The 16,439-nt window shown below is 32.4% G+C and overlaps 1 protein-coding gene across 1 annotated transcript in view; it reads right to left on the bottom strand.

Moving 5' to 3' along the window:
- LOC114333331 (uncharacterized) overlaps window positions 1–5,301 on the bottom strand; it is a 40,809-nt gene extending 35,508 nt beyond the window's left edge. The window contains exon 1 of the mRNA XM_050648323.1: window positions 4,978–5,301. Within this exon, the coding sequence (XP_050504280.1) occupies window positions 4,978–5,178 (201 nt within the window). The 5' untranslated portion in view covers window positions 5,179–5,301. The remainder of the gene's footprint in view (window positions 1–4,977) is intronic.
- Between the last annotated feature and the right edge of the window lie 11,138 nt (window positions 5,302–16,439).

Raw genomic sequence — 16,439 nt, 5'->3', positions numbered from 1 at the left:
AAAGAAAAAAATACAAACTAGACAAACAGTATTAATTATAATAAAGCAAAAGGCGACGTTCGCTCTTAGATGATGTTCCTAGAAACACCAGCTAAGAAGCGCTCTTCCACGTAACCGCAAAGATACAATATCTAAGCTGTTAAACAAGAAAACACAAGAATCGAATTCACGTAAAGACTGAAAATAAACCAAAAATCAGCGCCACAAAATGAAGAATCTGTAGAGGAACTATGAAAGAACTTTAAGAAAATTATGTCAAAAAACATAAACGAAACGATTGGAATGAAAAAGAGAAAACAAAAAATGGATAACCCGAAACATATTACAACTAATAGAAGAAGGAAAAAAATACGAAGAATAAATGTTACAAAAGGAAACCACTGATGAAGACAAATCCCTCGAAAGAGGCTAGAAAAAAACCGCTAGAAAAAAATGACGGTGAAATTAAACGACCTAAGTAAGTACATAATACACCATCATACGAAAGTTGACAGGGAAAACACTAAAAAGTAGTAAACAAATCAAAGATATACAAAGGAAATATAATTAAAACAGAACATGAGATAACAAGTATGGAAAAAACACTTCGAAGAAATATACTCCAAATACGAACCAACAACAGCTTATATATACGAAGAAAATGAAATTCAGTAGTTAAACGTTACAACAGCTGAAATAACGAAAGAAGAAATATAATAAAACACATTGAAACTTAAACTAAAAAGGGCAAAACCAGTGATACCACATCAGATCCCTCCCCTCCCCTCCCTCCCACATCACTGGTCAAAACCAATGAAAGTGGCAACCTACCGTGTAATCATTGTGTCACCAATGTGTAATCATTAAGATACCAAAAAAGGGCCATCTTCAAAAGTAGTTCCGAGAATTGACGATCAATAACACTATTGAGCGCCACATCCAAAGTAATTTCTTATGTTCATTCATATTGAAAAGACTGAAGCCAGACAAGACATTAAGAAGAAACCAAGCAGGCTTTCACGCTAAAAGCTCCGCTAATGACCGCATTTGTACTCTAAGAATTATCTTGGAACAAGCTAGCGAATGACAAAGAAATATAAATATAAAAAAAGACATAAGTTTTCACTCTAATGGCATATAAAACAACATAACGGTATTCTACATCCCACCAGAATGAAAACAATGGGAACCTTCTCTGGTTACACCTCCGAGGCTTCTACAATTTGCAAGCCATACCGATGCTGAGACTAAGGAAGATGAGGGAATTCTACAATTTACAATTCACGTCCCATCTGCTCAGCGCGGTAAAATTCCAACGAGAATGGTTCCCTTCGTACTCCAATCAGAGCAAATGTAAATCAAAAATGAATAACCATTTTCAATTTTGTTGCAAAACGAAAATACAGCTGAACCATATTCTAGTCCAATCAGAGAGTACAGCAAGCACCTCTACCGGTTTCGAAGCTTATTAGTCTCTCATCAGGAGGCACATATGCTGCTCTCTCTGATCCAACCAAAACAAACCCCAGCGTGCAGTCCCGGATTGCAACGAACGAAACGGCATAGATGCCCTAGCGGCAACTGCTAGCAAAAAGACTAAGTTTTACTCTAATGGCATATAAAACAACATAATGCTATTCTACGTCCCACCAGAATGAAAACAATGGGAACCTTCTCTGGTTACACCTCCGAGGCTTCTACAATTTGCAAGCCATACGGATGCTGAGACTAAGGATGATGTTGTTTTCTATGCCATTAGAGTGAAAACTTAGTCTTTTTGCTAGCAGTGGCCGCTAGAACATCTATGCTGTTTCGTTCGTTGCAATCCGAGACTGCACACTGGGGTTTGTTTTGGTTGGATCAGAGAGAGCAACATATGTGCCTCCTGATGAGAAACTAATAAGTTTCGAAACCGGTAGAGGTGCTTGCTGCACTCTCTGATTGGACTAGAATATGGTTCGGCTGTATTTTCGTTTTGCAACGAAATTGAAAATGGTTATTTATTTTTAAATATAAATATAATTTGTATTGATTTCGAAAAGAACTTCGATAGTATAAACAGAGAGCAAATATGCAAGATTCTGAAACTATATAGACTGCCGATGAAATACAATAACCTGATCAGATTATTTTACAAAAGATACAGAGCCAGACTAGAATATGCGGGAGAAATGGTAGAAGATATAGCTATACAAAGCGGAGTTAAACAAGGATGCGTACTGTCCCCGACATTATTCCTAATTATAACGTATTGGATCGTGGTAAAGGTAAGCAATAAAAAACAGGTATTAGGTTCAACTTACACAACAAATTGAATTATTTGTCTCCTAACCGAACATAGCAACAATATTCAGAAGAAAATCGACAAGTCTGCAAAATACTCCAAATGAATGGGCCTTAAGCTAAGTACATAAAAAACAAAATTCTTAAAAATCAACAGACAAGAAACTAAAATTAAAATGAATAAATAACAAATAGAGGACATAAAAAGGGGGATCCCTCTAATTGGCTGTATACCATTGTAAAAAATTACTTAAGAAGTAAAAAAGACTTCCTTTGTAGGTGGTATATAAATTTTTATTAAAATTTTTCTTAAAAAGTTACAAGTTCGACTAAAAGTACATCACAAACCTTTTCGGTCTTATCAGACCATCTACCAGGTTAAATAATTCCAGATCTTAGTAGTTGAAACTAGCCACTAACCATTGGTCAACATGACCTTTGTATTACAACATTTGTATTACAAAATAGTGTCGGTGTTGTATTGATTAAGCCCAAATGGCTCAAATTTTGTAATACAACGGTCATGTGACCAATGGTTAGCGGCTAGTTTCAACTATAGTTTAACCTAGATCTGGAGTTTAACCTGGTAGATGATCTGATAAGACCGAAAACGTTTGTGATGTACTTTTAGTCAAACTTGAAGCTTTTTAAGAACAATTTTAATAAAAATTTATATATCATCTACAAAGGAAGTCTTTTTACTTCTTAAGTAACAAATAGAGGAAGTACATAACTTTACATATCTGGGATCAATAATGGAAAAAAGGTGGTAGTAGATCAGATGTAGAGAAAATAATAGTAACCGAATAAAGAACATCAATTAGATCCGTAGTAACCTATGATTGTGAGATCTGGATAATGGCAAAAAAGATGAAGGGCAACTCAAAACATCGGAGCGAAAGATACTGAAAAGAGTATACAGCACAGTGTAAGAGGAAGACCTCACATGGAAAATCAGGGAAAACGACGAGATTAATGAATTGAATGAAGGCACAATATTGTAAGATTTGTTAAATGTCAGAGACTTATGGCTGAGATGTGTCCAGCAACAAGGAAATACAAAATCCACAAAGAGAATATTAAAAAGGAATTCGATTGGAAGACAAAGAAAAAGGAAGACGTAGAACGAGATGGTTGGATGACATGGAAGACGACCTGAAAACTGTGAATGTAAGATAATGGAGGAGAAGGATTCAAGAGAAATCTGAATGGAAGGACATAGTCAAAATAGGCAAAAAGCCATCCAGTGTTATTATGCGAGAATAAGAATAACAAGGATATTAACTAACAGAGGTTTTATGTCCTTTCGAATGTACAAAAAATTGTTAAAATAAATAAATAAATTAATATATTTTGTAAATCGATGTTGTAAAATAATTTTAAAATAAAAAATAATAAAATAATAAAATTAGTTTATTTAATTAAAAAACTATTATTTAAAATTTAAAAATACAAAAAATACAACATGAAGCTTCGCGCTAGTCTACAGTCCCACCTATTGTTAAGTTTTTTTTTGATATTTCAGATAAATATAGTTATAGTTCAATTGACTTTCTAAAATGTTTAGTTATTTTCGTTTATAATTTTTTAATTTTCCATTATACGGTAATAAAGTAAGAGGAATAAAGGTGTAGAAAATTAAATTTTGTCGTATACAGTGCGTCCATAAAGTAACGCATAAATTCATTATTTCGTAAACCGACGACTTTAAGGAAAAATATCGAAACAGGTCGATTTTTATTTTTAAATTACGATTTTTTGGCGTATATATCATACTAGTGGCGTCATCCATCTGGGCGTGATGACGTAATCGAGGATTTTTTTAAATGAGAATAGGGGTCATGTGGTAGCTTATTTAAAAAGATATTTAATTCTCTATTCACTAATATAAATATTAACATAATTATTTATACAGGTTGTCAAGAAAATGTTTTTAATTAAATTAATTGACACAAAAAGATGAATGTATGTAATTTGTTCAATTTTAAATACATTTTACTGCTGTCAGAATACATATTAAAAATGTTTTCTCTAAACGTAATGTTTAGATTTCCAAGAGGCTGGTGGGCGGTAGCTTTAACATTGAATTTAACCGAAAAGCAATATTTATTTGTCAAATAAAAATATGTTTTTTCTCTTTTCTGCCAACAGTAAAACGTATTTTGAATTAAATAAATTACATACATTCTTCTTTTTTTTCTCAATTAATTTAATTAAAAAAATTTTTTTGAACACCCTGTATAAGTAATTAGAGAATTGAATACCCTTTCAAATGAGCTATCACATGACCCCTATTCTTATTTAAAAAATCATCGATTACGTCATCAAGCCCAGATGGATGGCGTCACTAGTATGATATATATGCCAAAAAATGTTAATTTAAAAATAAAAATTTACCTGTTTCGGGATTTTTCCTTAAATTCGCAGGTTTATGAAATAATGAATTTATGCGTTACTTTATGGACGTATTGTATAATGTCTGATAAAATGTTCTGTAGGGTTGCTAGTTTATGAGAGAACCTACGTCCTACAGTGCGAAAACCCTTTGCGCCTTTTTTTCACTATGGCTACAAACTTGAACTTAACCCTATACTAACCCCCTCCTCCTCGTTCCAACACATAAAAAATTGCGTCCTCTAAAAAATCACGCTAGGGCCTTAATTAAAGTTTCCTTTATATGTATAATAAAATAAAATAATCAATGAAAAAACTTACCCCTAAGCTTACATCATCGCCCAAGACTGCAATAATCTGAAAATCTTTCAAATGCAACTGTATATTATAGTCTCCCTTTTGCTGTTGATCATAAACCGTATGAAGAACGGGAGGCTCGCCTTTCTTCGGCCTCTTTGGAGCACAATCAACTACTACAACTACGACCAAGATAATAAAAAATGAAAAATTCTTTATCGCCATAGTTAGACGACCGCTTCTTCACTTGTGGTTTCTTCTTATTCTGGCTTTCTTCTTCTTCGAAGCTTTGAAATCAACTGAAGAATATTTCGCGAGGACTAGTTCTCGTTTTATGATATTAAAGAGAGTACAGTAGCGGTTAATCGAATGATTTAAGAGTTGTTGTTGGCAGGTCTTTGAAAAGTGGGCAGATTTTATTTAAAATGCAGAAAGATTGATGGGTTGGTCGTGTGGGTTTTTTTGTTTAATATGTATCGGATGTAAGAATAACTGTATTTTTTATAAAAAGCACTGAAATAAAAGTATATATAAATTTCTTAAGACCATAAAAAGATACAAACAAAACCGTATATAGAGCTCAGTTTTTAGATCATATATAAATTGACCAGGCGGATCTGTTTTGAGGTGGAGGTGAGAGGTGACATTCGGATTTTTGCAGAAAAACTTATGGTAACTCTAATCAAGTTACATCGGATTAAACGAAAAACAAAGGAAAATTGCTCCGTTCGAGGCCGAAAAACAATTTTGAAATTCAATTTCCTTCAACCTAGTTTTTAGGTATTTTTCACGCGCAATACCAATCGTTTTATTATTATAATATATGTTATGAATATCTTAAATATATGAAAATTTTTATCGAGAAGAAGATCCGAATGAGAAAGGTATTGATTTAAATATTGTTATCCTATTATTTATAACGTCGTCGCAAATTCCAATCGGCTTTACCGGTTGTATATCAGGAACCACTCCTTCCAATTAAACTTTTTTCTTTTAAAACAAGCCTGTGACCGAGCCTTTCCTAACATCATTTTTTGAATCTAATTTAAACTAATGGTTATCGAGATACTCTTTTTTTATAAGAAAAAAAATTGTTTATAATTTTAGCATTTCTGAGTCCACCCAAGTGCATTTGTTTTGCAAGATTTTAAAGAATTCAAATTAAAAAAAAAATAGATTGCAACATTATTATGCAAAATACATTGAATTGATTTTAACGAAAATTTGATGGACTCTTTTACTATATTAAAAAGGTTTCCTTTTCCTTCATCAAAAGCGCCAACGAATGAAGAGCATACAGAATGGGAAACAAAGAAGTAAAAATACTTTGTGACGCAGACGACGCTGTATTGATATTTCAAGATAAATATAGTCTGCAAACCTTATTTCAAAGATTTATAGGAGCAAAACAATTCAATATGACAATTTCATCTCAGAAAACTAAAACAACAGATAGTAATCAGCAAAGAATGGCATCAGTATTGAACAAGTAATGAAAATAAAATACCTTGGAATTAAAATGTCCAGCTAAGAAGACCTGAACAAAGTTAGAAATCAAGTAAAAAAACTACTTAGTGCGGCCGATATGCGAAACAATTGCACATTTAATGATACAAGCATATAATTTGGACCACATATACTACACATATAAAGGTTCAAATTTAGATATGAGGCCATCTCAGATTTTGCCTTTTACAAAATTGGCGGGCATTCAAAATGGCGACTATACATATGTGTTTAATATTACCATAACTAGAGAGCGGAATATATGCAACACAACATTACCAAAGTATGCGCATATATATGCATTACTTTTACTACTAATATTCAGGTATTTTTTTTAAATTTGTCTAAATATGCAAATGCATATTAAAAATACTCAAAAATAAAACAATATATTAAGTCGTAAGATTTTCAGAAAAGTTGCCTTCAAAAATACGTACAACTTTTCTCAAACAATCGAAGCCCTCATTTTTTCTAAAACATTTTTTAATTTATTTCTAATTGTAATCCCTCTATTTCCGGGAATTTTTTGACAATGAGCAGAAAAAGTGTTAACAAGATTAACCGAATCACTTAATTGTAAATTCCTTTGTTCTAATGACTTTATTAGATCTAGTAAAAAACTAAAATTAACTTTTATGAACATAAGTTCTTTAGCAATTTGTACGTTACTTAAAGAGCAAAGTACGTTACTTAAGCTGAAGAACAAAAGCGGAATTGTCTACAATTTGATGGATTTTTGTATTTTGATGCTTCTCTCTATGTCCGTCTTTATAGAAGTAAAACACTCTTTCCAGAATAATTTTGTGGGACATGATGTTTTTGTTTGTCAGTTTCTCATTTAAAAAATGAAATGTGAAAATGAATGTAACTTACGATTTTGGAACAGGCCTTGCAAAATACTTTGCCTCCACTTAGCTTTAACTCGGGAAAACACTTTATCCAAGCACTTTTTTGAATGGTAGACATATTTAAATTTAATATATACCAATCACTTCAAAAACATTAAATACGATACAACGTTTACTTTAAACAAATGTTGGCCGGAAACTGACGAAATAATTATTAGACCCTTAAAAGCAGGTAGGTACCTACGACTTGCTACGCTAATAAAATAATATTTTTCTGGGAACACCCATAATTGTTAAATTCAGGTAGTAATGGGAAAGTCCAGATGAGCGATAGATAGATAAATAACGAGCTCGTTCATATCGAAGTTATAAAATTCCAACTAAGAGAGGAAAATTTTAAACTTTTATATAATTTATTTTTAAAATATGCAAAATAAATCGTGTTTAGCTTAAATATGCAATGTTGTGTTTGTTGTCTGAAAATATGAAATATATGCATCTATATGCACTTTGCATATATTCCGCTCTCTAACCATAATTCTTGAACGAAAAGTCCGATTTCAACTAAATATCGTATATATTAATTTTTCAAAAAGGTAATACCGCAATTAAAAAGAGCGTAAAAATATTTTGTAGAAAATATTTTAAACTTTTTAGTTATGTTAATTAGCATTTAATAAATGCATAACGTATCTTCACATATACCTATGTGTGGCAGATTCGTGCAAATATTATAAGAATTATTGTGAATTTAATGGTAGAATCGTATAATTTATACCACATATACTACACACATCAAGGTTCAAATTTAGATATAAGGTTTATCTCAGATTTTACCTTTTACAAAAATAGCGGGCATTCAAATTGGCGACTATACATATGTGACTAATAGCACGATAACTTTTGAACGAAAAGTCTGATTTCAACCAAATTTGGTATGTAGGTTCTTCTTTTGATGTGTAAGACCGAGGTCTTCAACAGAAAGAATTGATCGACCAGAAGTGGTGTTTTTCCTAATTTTTATGTAAAAACATGTTGTTTTTTACCAATTCTTTCACCCTGTTTATATTAATTTTTCAAAAAGGTAATACCGGCGTTGAGAAGAGCGTAAAAATATTTTTTAGCAAATATTTTGAACCCTTTAGTTATGTTAATTACCAATTAATAAATGCATAACTTATCTTCACATGTACCTATGAACCTATGTGCGGCAGATTCGTGCAAATAATATAAGAATTATTGTGCACTTAATGCTAAAAGCATATAATTTGGACCACATACACTACACATACAAAGATTCAAATGTAGATATGAGGCCATCTCAGATTTTGTCTTTTACAAAAATGGCGGGCATTCAAAATGAATCCGCCGCACATAGATAGCTACATGCGAAGATACGTAATGCATTTATTAAAAAGTAATTAACATAACTAAAAAGTTCAAAATCTTTCCTAAAATATATTTTTACACACTTTTCAATGGCGGTATTACCTTTTTGCAAAGTTAATATATACAGGAGGGAAGAATTGAAAAAAAAACAACATATTTTTACATAAAAAACAGTAAAAACACAACTTCTGGTAAACCGATTCTTCCGGTTCCAACCTAGATCTTACTCATCAAAAAAAGAACCTTGGTGCCAAATTTGGCTGAAATCGGACTTTTCGTTCAAAAGTTATCGTGCTATTAGTCACATATCTACAGCCGCCATTTTGAATGCTCGCCATTTTTGTAAAAGGCAAAATCTGAGATGGCCTCATAGCTAAATTTGAACTTGTGTATGTGTAGTGTATGTGGTCCAAATTAATGCTTCTACTATTAAATTCACAATAATTTTTCTACCACACATAGGTACATGTGAAGATACGTTATGCATTTATTAAATGGTAATTAACATAACTAAAAGTTCAAAATAGTTCCTAAAACATATTCTTACGCTCTTTTCAATGGTGGTATTACCATTTTGAAAAATTGATATATACAGGGTGAAAAATTGAAAATAAATTATTTACATAATATAAAATAGTTTTACATAAGAAACCATATAAAACATAACTTCTGGTAAACCCATTCTTCCAGTTCACGATATCGATCTTGTAAATCACAAAAGGAACCTATGTAGCAAATTAGGTTGAGACCGGACTTTTCATTCAAAAGATATCGTGCTATTAGTCACATATGTATAGTCGCCCATTTTGAATTACCGCCATTTTTGTAAAAGGCAAAATCTGAGATGGCCTCATATCTAAATTTGTACCTTTATATGTGCAGTATATGTGGACCAAATTATATGCTTGTATCATTAAATGTGCAATTCTTATAATATTTGCACGAATCTGCCGCACTAACTGTTTTAATATAGAAATAACACTATAATAAAATGCATTATAGAAGAAAAATAATGCATTTAAATTCTGATGGATGAGGGGTTAAATATACTTCTCATTTTTCTTAAAATATATTAGTCGTCAATTTTTTTGCAGCATATCCCGCTTAGTTTGAATATAATCGACATTAATTTTTTATTGCCCATTTTAAAGACCTTTTTAAGTACTACAAAAGGTATTGGTGGCGTGGCATTATACTCCAAAAATCGACCGTTTCTCTGTTATTTCAAGTTGAATACACTGATTTGAGCATGCACCAAAAAAACAAACTGTTTTCACCTACTATATCTCTTTTTGTATTATGACTAGAAGATTTATGGAGAAACAAATCTCTTAGTTTTTTAGAATAGTCTAGGCGCCAGAGGGGCACCGTGTCCTTTTCAATTCTGATGGACAAACTCAACGGTTTCTTATGGATTTTTGGCTGCTGATTACGAATTTCGAGGGTGGATTTCGATCCCAGTGATCAAAAAATTGTTATAAACAATTTAATTGTTTATACATTGTTTATAAGGCTCTGGCTCATAAACTAAAAGAGATAAAAAAGAATGTTTCAAATAAAATTTGTTCGTTAATAAAAAACGAAGAAAAAAACGTTTACTATACTTAAATCCAAAAATTAGAACTTAAGATATTGTAAAATTGGTGCACAATGCAAATTGCAAAATAAGTATTTTTCGAAGCTTTATCGATCGTAACTCCGCTTAGACGCATGGAAATCAGCCTTAGGAGGTCTCATTTTAAAGCTTCATTAATAGGCTTCCAAACAAAGTTTGTTAAATTACTTTGTCTTCATTTGTTTTAAAGTTATACCCGTTTGAAATTATAATTTTCTTAAAAAAATTGTACATTAATTTGTTTATAAGGGTTTCAAGCAAATTTGAGCTGTAAACATTTATACTTTAATTAACAAAAATGATATAAGATATCAAAAGGAACATTTTGAGCTTTTTAAAATGTTCGTAAGTTTATTTTTGGTCAAGATATCGATATTTCAATGGCGCGCTATGAGGCACAAAACGGCTCACAGTCAAGTGTGTAAGTATTTTTCGACGCTTTATCGATCGTAACTGGGCTTCCACGCAAGCAAATGAGCCAATATGTGATATCGATGTAAAAATGGATCGAGTTATTTTACATTATCATTGCATATAAAACGAGCATTTATGTTGTGGCGGCATACACACAATTAACGTGCCTTGATGATATTGCAAAAGAACTAGATCCACTTTATATGGATATCATATAGATAATTAGACTCTGAAGTCCCAGAAAGTTTAGTTTTACTGCCTACAAGAACAGACTTAATACCACCATGTAACTGTAAAAATTGCTCTAAGAACTTATGCAGATGTAAAAAAGCTGAGATTCTCCGTATATCTCGATGCAGATTCATGAAAGATAAAGTTTGTAAAAATAGTAATAATAAATAATATCAACTTATTTTTAGGTATATTTCTGAAATATTAGTTTTTAATGTTTTTTTTTCTCATTTAGTACCAAAAATAGAAGACAAAGTAAATAGAATGAAAAGTGAGAATTATATGATAAGATTTTATTGGGATTTTCAAAAATGAAAAATGAAGATAACGTATATATACATAGAAATTATAATTTGCATTGAGAAGTTTACGCGGTAGTCCTTTACGCGGTGATCCAATCTCGCGCCTCAGAGTGCGCTATTAAAATATCGATATCTTGGCCAAAAATACACATACGAACATTTTTTTAAGCTCAAAATGTTTCTTTTTAGTTCTTCTATCATTATTGTTAATTAAGGTATAAATGTTTATAGCTCAAATTGGCTTGAAACCCTTATAAACAAATTAATGTACAATTTTTTAAGAAAATTTTAACTTCAAACGGATATAACTTTAAAACAAATGAAGACAAAGTAATTTAACAAACTTTGTTTGGAAGAATATACATAAAACTTTAAAATAAGATCTTCTAAGGCTCATTTGCATGCGTAAAAGCCGAGTTATGTTCGATAAAGCTTCGAAAAATACTTATTTTGCAATTTGCAATTTTCATTGTGCACTAATTTTACAATATCTTGAGTTCTAATTATTGGATTTAAGTTTAGTAAACGTTTGTTTCTTCGTTTTTTATTAAAGAACAAATTTTATTTGCAACATTATTTTTTATCTCTTTTAGTTTATGAGCCAGAGCCTTATAAACAATTTATAAACAACTAAATTGTTTATAACAATTTTTTGACCACTCGTATCGAATTCCACCCACGAAATTCGTAATCAGCAGCCAAAAATCCATAAGGAACCGTTGAGTTTGTCCATCAGAATTGAAAAGGACACGGTGACCTCTATTTGGCGCCTAGACTAGAAGCTACAAAAATATTTTATATAGTTTTTTTAGTTAGATGCATAGTTTTTAAGGTATTCGCAAGAAACCGTCCGAAAAGATGTCATTTTTCAATGAAAACCACTTCCGGGGTTATTACACCAAAAAATTTTCCACCCCCTCGAAGGGGTGGGAACCACCCCCAAGATAAAAGCGCCATTATATATAGGGTAGACTTTGTTTCTTGAGATATTCCCTACTTACTGTGAAAATATCAAGTAAATCGATGTAGTAGGAAATTCCTGGACATAATAGTAGAACTGTTCAACGCTATCTATACTACGGGAATCATCCATAGAGAAATGTTGACATCAGCATTTGTGTGTTTGCCAAAGAAAGTAAATGCCAGAGAATGCATTACTACCGAACCATAAGCTTAATGTCACATACCTTGAAAATCCTGCTGAAAATTATCCACGCCGGAATACACTCTAAACTGGAGCTGGATATTAGTGACACTCAATATGGGTTCCGCAATCGTATGGGTAACAGAGAGGCATTATTCTCCTTCAACGTGCTGACACAGAGATGTTTGGATGTTAACCGTCCTCTTTACGTCTGTTTTATAGACTACAATAATAAAGCGTTTGATAAAGTAAAACATGATCGACTCATGGAAATTCTAAAAACTAAAAACCTAGATGAATGAGATTTAAGACTAATAACACACCTCTATTACAATAGGCGAACAATAGTAATAATTGAAAAAGAAACATCTGAAGAAATGGAAAAAAAGAGAGGGGTCAGGCAAGGCTGCATACTATCACCTCTATTATTTAACGCTTTTTCTGAAGAGGTAATGAGAGAAACTCTGGAAGATGAAACAGTCGGCATAAGAGTAAATGGAGTCTTAGTTAACAACATCAGATATTCAGATGATACAGTAATAATAGCCGATAGTTTACAAAGCCTGCAAAGACTCATGAGTAACATAGTAAGTGTAGTAGACCCGTGTTGAGCTGCTCCCCCCCCCCCACTTGCAAAAATTAAAAAATCAATAGCCCTGATTTATGAGCTATTTATGAGCTTTCATATTCAGCAAACTAAAAATGTTGAGCTCGTTCCACTGAGCAGGAATTTAATACTTTAGTGGGGGGGCTGCATCAGCCTTTACATTTAACTATACATAAAACTATACATTTAATTACCTATAGCTTACTTTAAATTTACATTAAAGGGTTTTTCAAGTCAGCAATTTATTATAATTTTTATTAGCTTCAATTTTAGTGATGAAAACTTTTTTGTAAAAACTTACAGTTTTTAAGTTATTTATGAAAAATCGCTTTAAAGCATGCATTTTCTTTCACAAAAAGTAAAATATTTGATCTTTAATAACTCAAAAAGTATTGATTCATTTTAATAACATTATATAACAAATTTTGCTTAGAATTTGTCCCTCTCTTGATTTGTGGGGTTATTTTTAATAAAGTAATTTTCACCCCCGAGAAGGGGTGACATAGGTATACCCCCGGCTAAGTTGTTATTGTTAATTTTGTTTCTTGAGGTATCCTCTATCCGCTCACCAATTTCCGTGAAAATGAATGGAGATTTACCGAAATCGAAGGTCATAGTTGATTTTTACCTTCAGTGACTGCACTATAGAAAGAGAATGGCAATTCAATAGTTGAGATGCGTATATTTTGCGAGCTCATAAATTAATAAAGGATATGTAGTCGCCAAATAATTAATTTAAATTATTTTAAGTACCACTCTCTCTTAAGCCGGGAATATGGGATGGTTTTCTTGCGAAGGGGTTGTAGCTCAAGAATCGAAAGGCGCGTGATTTAAGAGTTTATTCTTAGAATATAAGCTATACGAATTAAACTACTATTAACTTTTTTGTAAAAACTGCTTCAAAACATGCATTTTTTTCACGAATAATTAAAATCTTTGATCTTTAATAACTGGAAAATATTGACTTATTTTATTAATTTTATATAACACATTTTGCTTATAATTTGTTCTTTTATAGATTTGTGCAGTTATTTTTTATAAAATAATTTTCACCCCCGAGAAGGGGCGGTATCCACCCTCAGGGTAAAGGCGCAAGGTGGTACCATGCCACCTTTGTTTCTTGAGGTATCCTCTAACCACTGACCAATTTTCGTGAAAATCGATGAAGGTTCACTGAAATTGAAGGTAATCGTTGATTTTTACCTTCTGTGACTGCACTATACAAAATAAATTGCAATTTACTGATGCATTTTAAGTACAACTTTCTCTTAAGCCGGGAAGATAGGGTGGCTTTCTTGCGAAGGGGTTGCAGCTCAATAATCGAAATGAACGTGATTTAATAGTTGATTCTTAGAGTATATAAGCTATAAGAATTATATCCGCAATACGATATATTTTAAATTTTCTCAGCATTTTTCTCTTAAGTTAAATCATTTAAAGGGTTGTTTGGGGGTGAAGGGGATGAGCTCAAAAATCGAAACTATATAATTTCAAGAGCTCACAAATAGCTCGTAATTCTGCCGCAAAAACCGATTCAATATTCCTATTTTTAAGTAGTGGGGGGCTGACTCAGCCCCCCCCCCCCCCCACTAAAGTATTAAATTCCTGCTCAGTGGAACGAGCTCAAAATTTTTAGTTTGCGGAATATGAAAGCTCATAAATCAGGGCTATTTGTTTTTTAATTTTTGCAAGTGGGGGGGGGGCAGCTCAACACGGGTGTTTAGTAGGGAGTACGGACTCTCTCTCAATATCAAAAAGACAAAGTTTATGAAAATTAGTAAAAACAACCATAATACTAACGAAATCTTGATAGTAGAGGGCCAGCAGATCGAAAGAGTAAAAAAGTACACTTACCTAGGAACACTTATAACAGAAAATAATGACTACACTGCAGAAATCAAAGTTAGAATCGAAAAAGCACGTTCTAATTTTATGAAAATAAAAAAGGTCCTATGTAGCAAAGATTTAACATTAGCTCTTAAAGTACGCCTAACAAAATGTTACGTCTACAGTGTACTATACTATGGAGTGGAATCATGGACGTTAAATGTAGAGACAATGAGTCAACTTAATGCCTTTGAAATATGGACTTATAGAAGAATTATGAGGGTTTCCTAGGTAGATAGAGTTACGAACAATGAAGTACTGAGAAGAATAGGTAAAGAGAAGGAAGTTGAACTTACAATTAAAGAAAGAAAACTACAGTATCTCGGACATGTGATGCGGGCGAGAAGTATGGCATCTTGCGACTCATAATACAAGGAAAGATAGATGGCAGAAGAGGCATCGGCAGAAGACGAATTTCATGGCGGAAGGACCTGAGAGAATGGTTTGGATGCAGCTCAAAACAAATATTTAGAGCTACTGCCTCAAAAATTAAAATAGCTATGATGATTGCCAACCTTCGTAGCGGAGATGGCACCTAAAGAAGAAGAAGAAGAAGAAGAAGAAGAAGAAGAAGAAGGAGAAGAAGAAGAAGAAGAAGAAGAAGAAGAAGAAGAAGAAGAAGAAGAAGAAGAAGAAGGATGTAATTCGGAGCCAAATACCCTCATTGACTGCCCTAATAAACAGAATGAGGAGTCCCGTGTGGTCAAAATAGCAAGAGATAAATCACCAATCTGTAGAGAAGAAGTATCGGCCGACCGCGCAAAAAATGTAGTGATAGCATTCCATAGCATATCAATCTACCCATGAACAAGCAGAACTGCTTATAAAGAGGAAGAAGAGGAAAAAGAGATACACATATATTTAGTTTTGTTTTCATTGATGATGTGTCCCATCTTGTCTGTACTCTGATCAGTGGCGGATCTACGGGGAGGGAAAAAGGGGAAATTTACCCACCTAACAAGGTCCAAAATTAAAGAAAAAAATTGTTGAAACCTAAACATATATTAGCCGACATTAAACTTAAACAACAGACAGACAAATTCAACCCAATAAACACGCTAGTTGGGAAAATTAAGGGAACTTAATGCATACCTATAAGTTATTATTTTGGTTGTTGTTTTCTTTTGGTTGGTGTTACACTGGAAGTTCCACCCCTGAGGCAAATTTCCTCTCCCAAGGCAAATGTCTAGATTCGCCATTGACTCTGATTATATTTTCCAGAGATAATCTATGCAGAGATTGTTTGTAAGAACCTCCACCATTTTTTTAATATTATGCTGTATTCATAATTTTCGGTAAAAAATATAAAAGTTTATTTTATTTGGAGTAGTATTTTATCCTACAGTAGTTAAAGAATAATTCCATAGTTGATGTAAAAAGCAAATACAGTGCAGTGATATAAGATAAGCGCATATTGAAAATAAAGGAAAATAGGCAACGGTATGACATACCGCCTGTCAGAGTCTAAGTCGTAAGTCCTGAAACATTCATGTCAGTAGTTAGGGTTAATTTTAAATTTGCGTAACAACGAAGTAGTCGAGGA

Source organism: Diabrotica virgifera, chromosome 4 (assembly GCF_917563875.1).
Source record: "Diabrotica virgifera virgifera chromosome 4, PGI_DIABVI_V3a".
Classification (NCBI taxonomy): domain Eukaryota; kingdom Metazoa; phylum Arthropoda; class Insecta; order Coleoptera; family Chrysomelidae; genus Diabrotica; species Diabrotica virgifera.
Note: the sequence above shows the minus strand (reverse complement) of the source record. Positions and strands in the feature narration are given on the sequence as shown.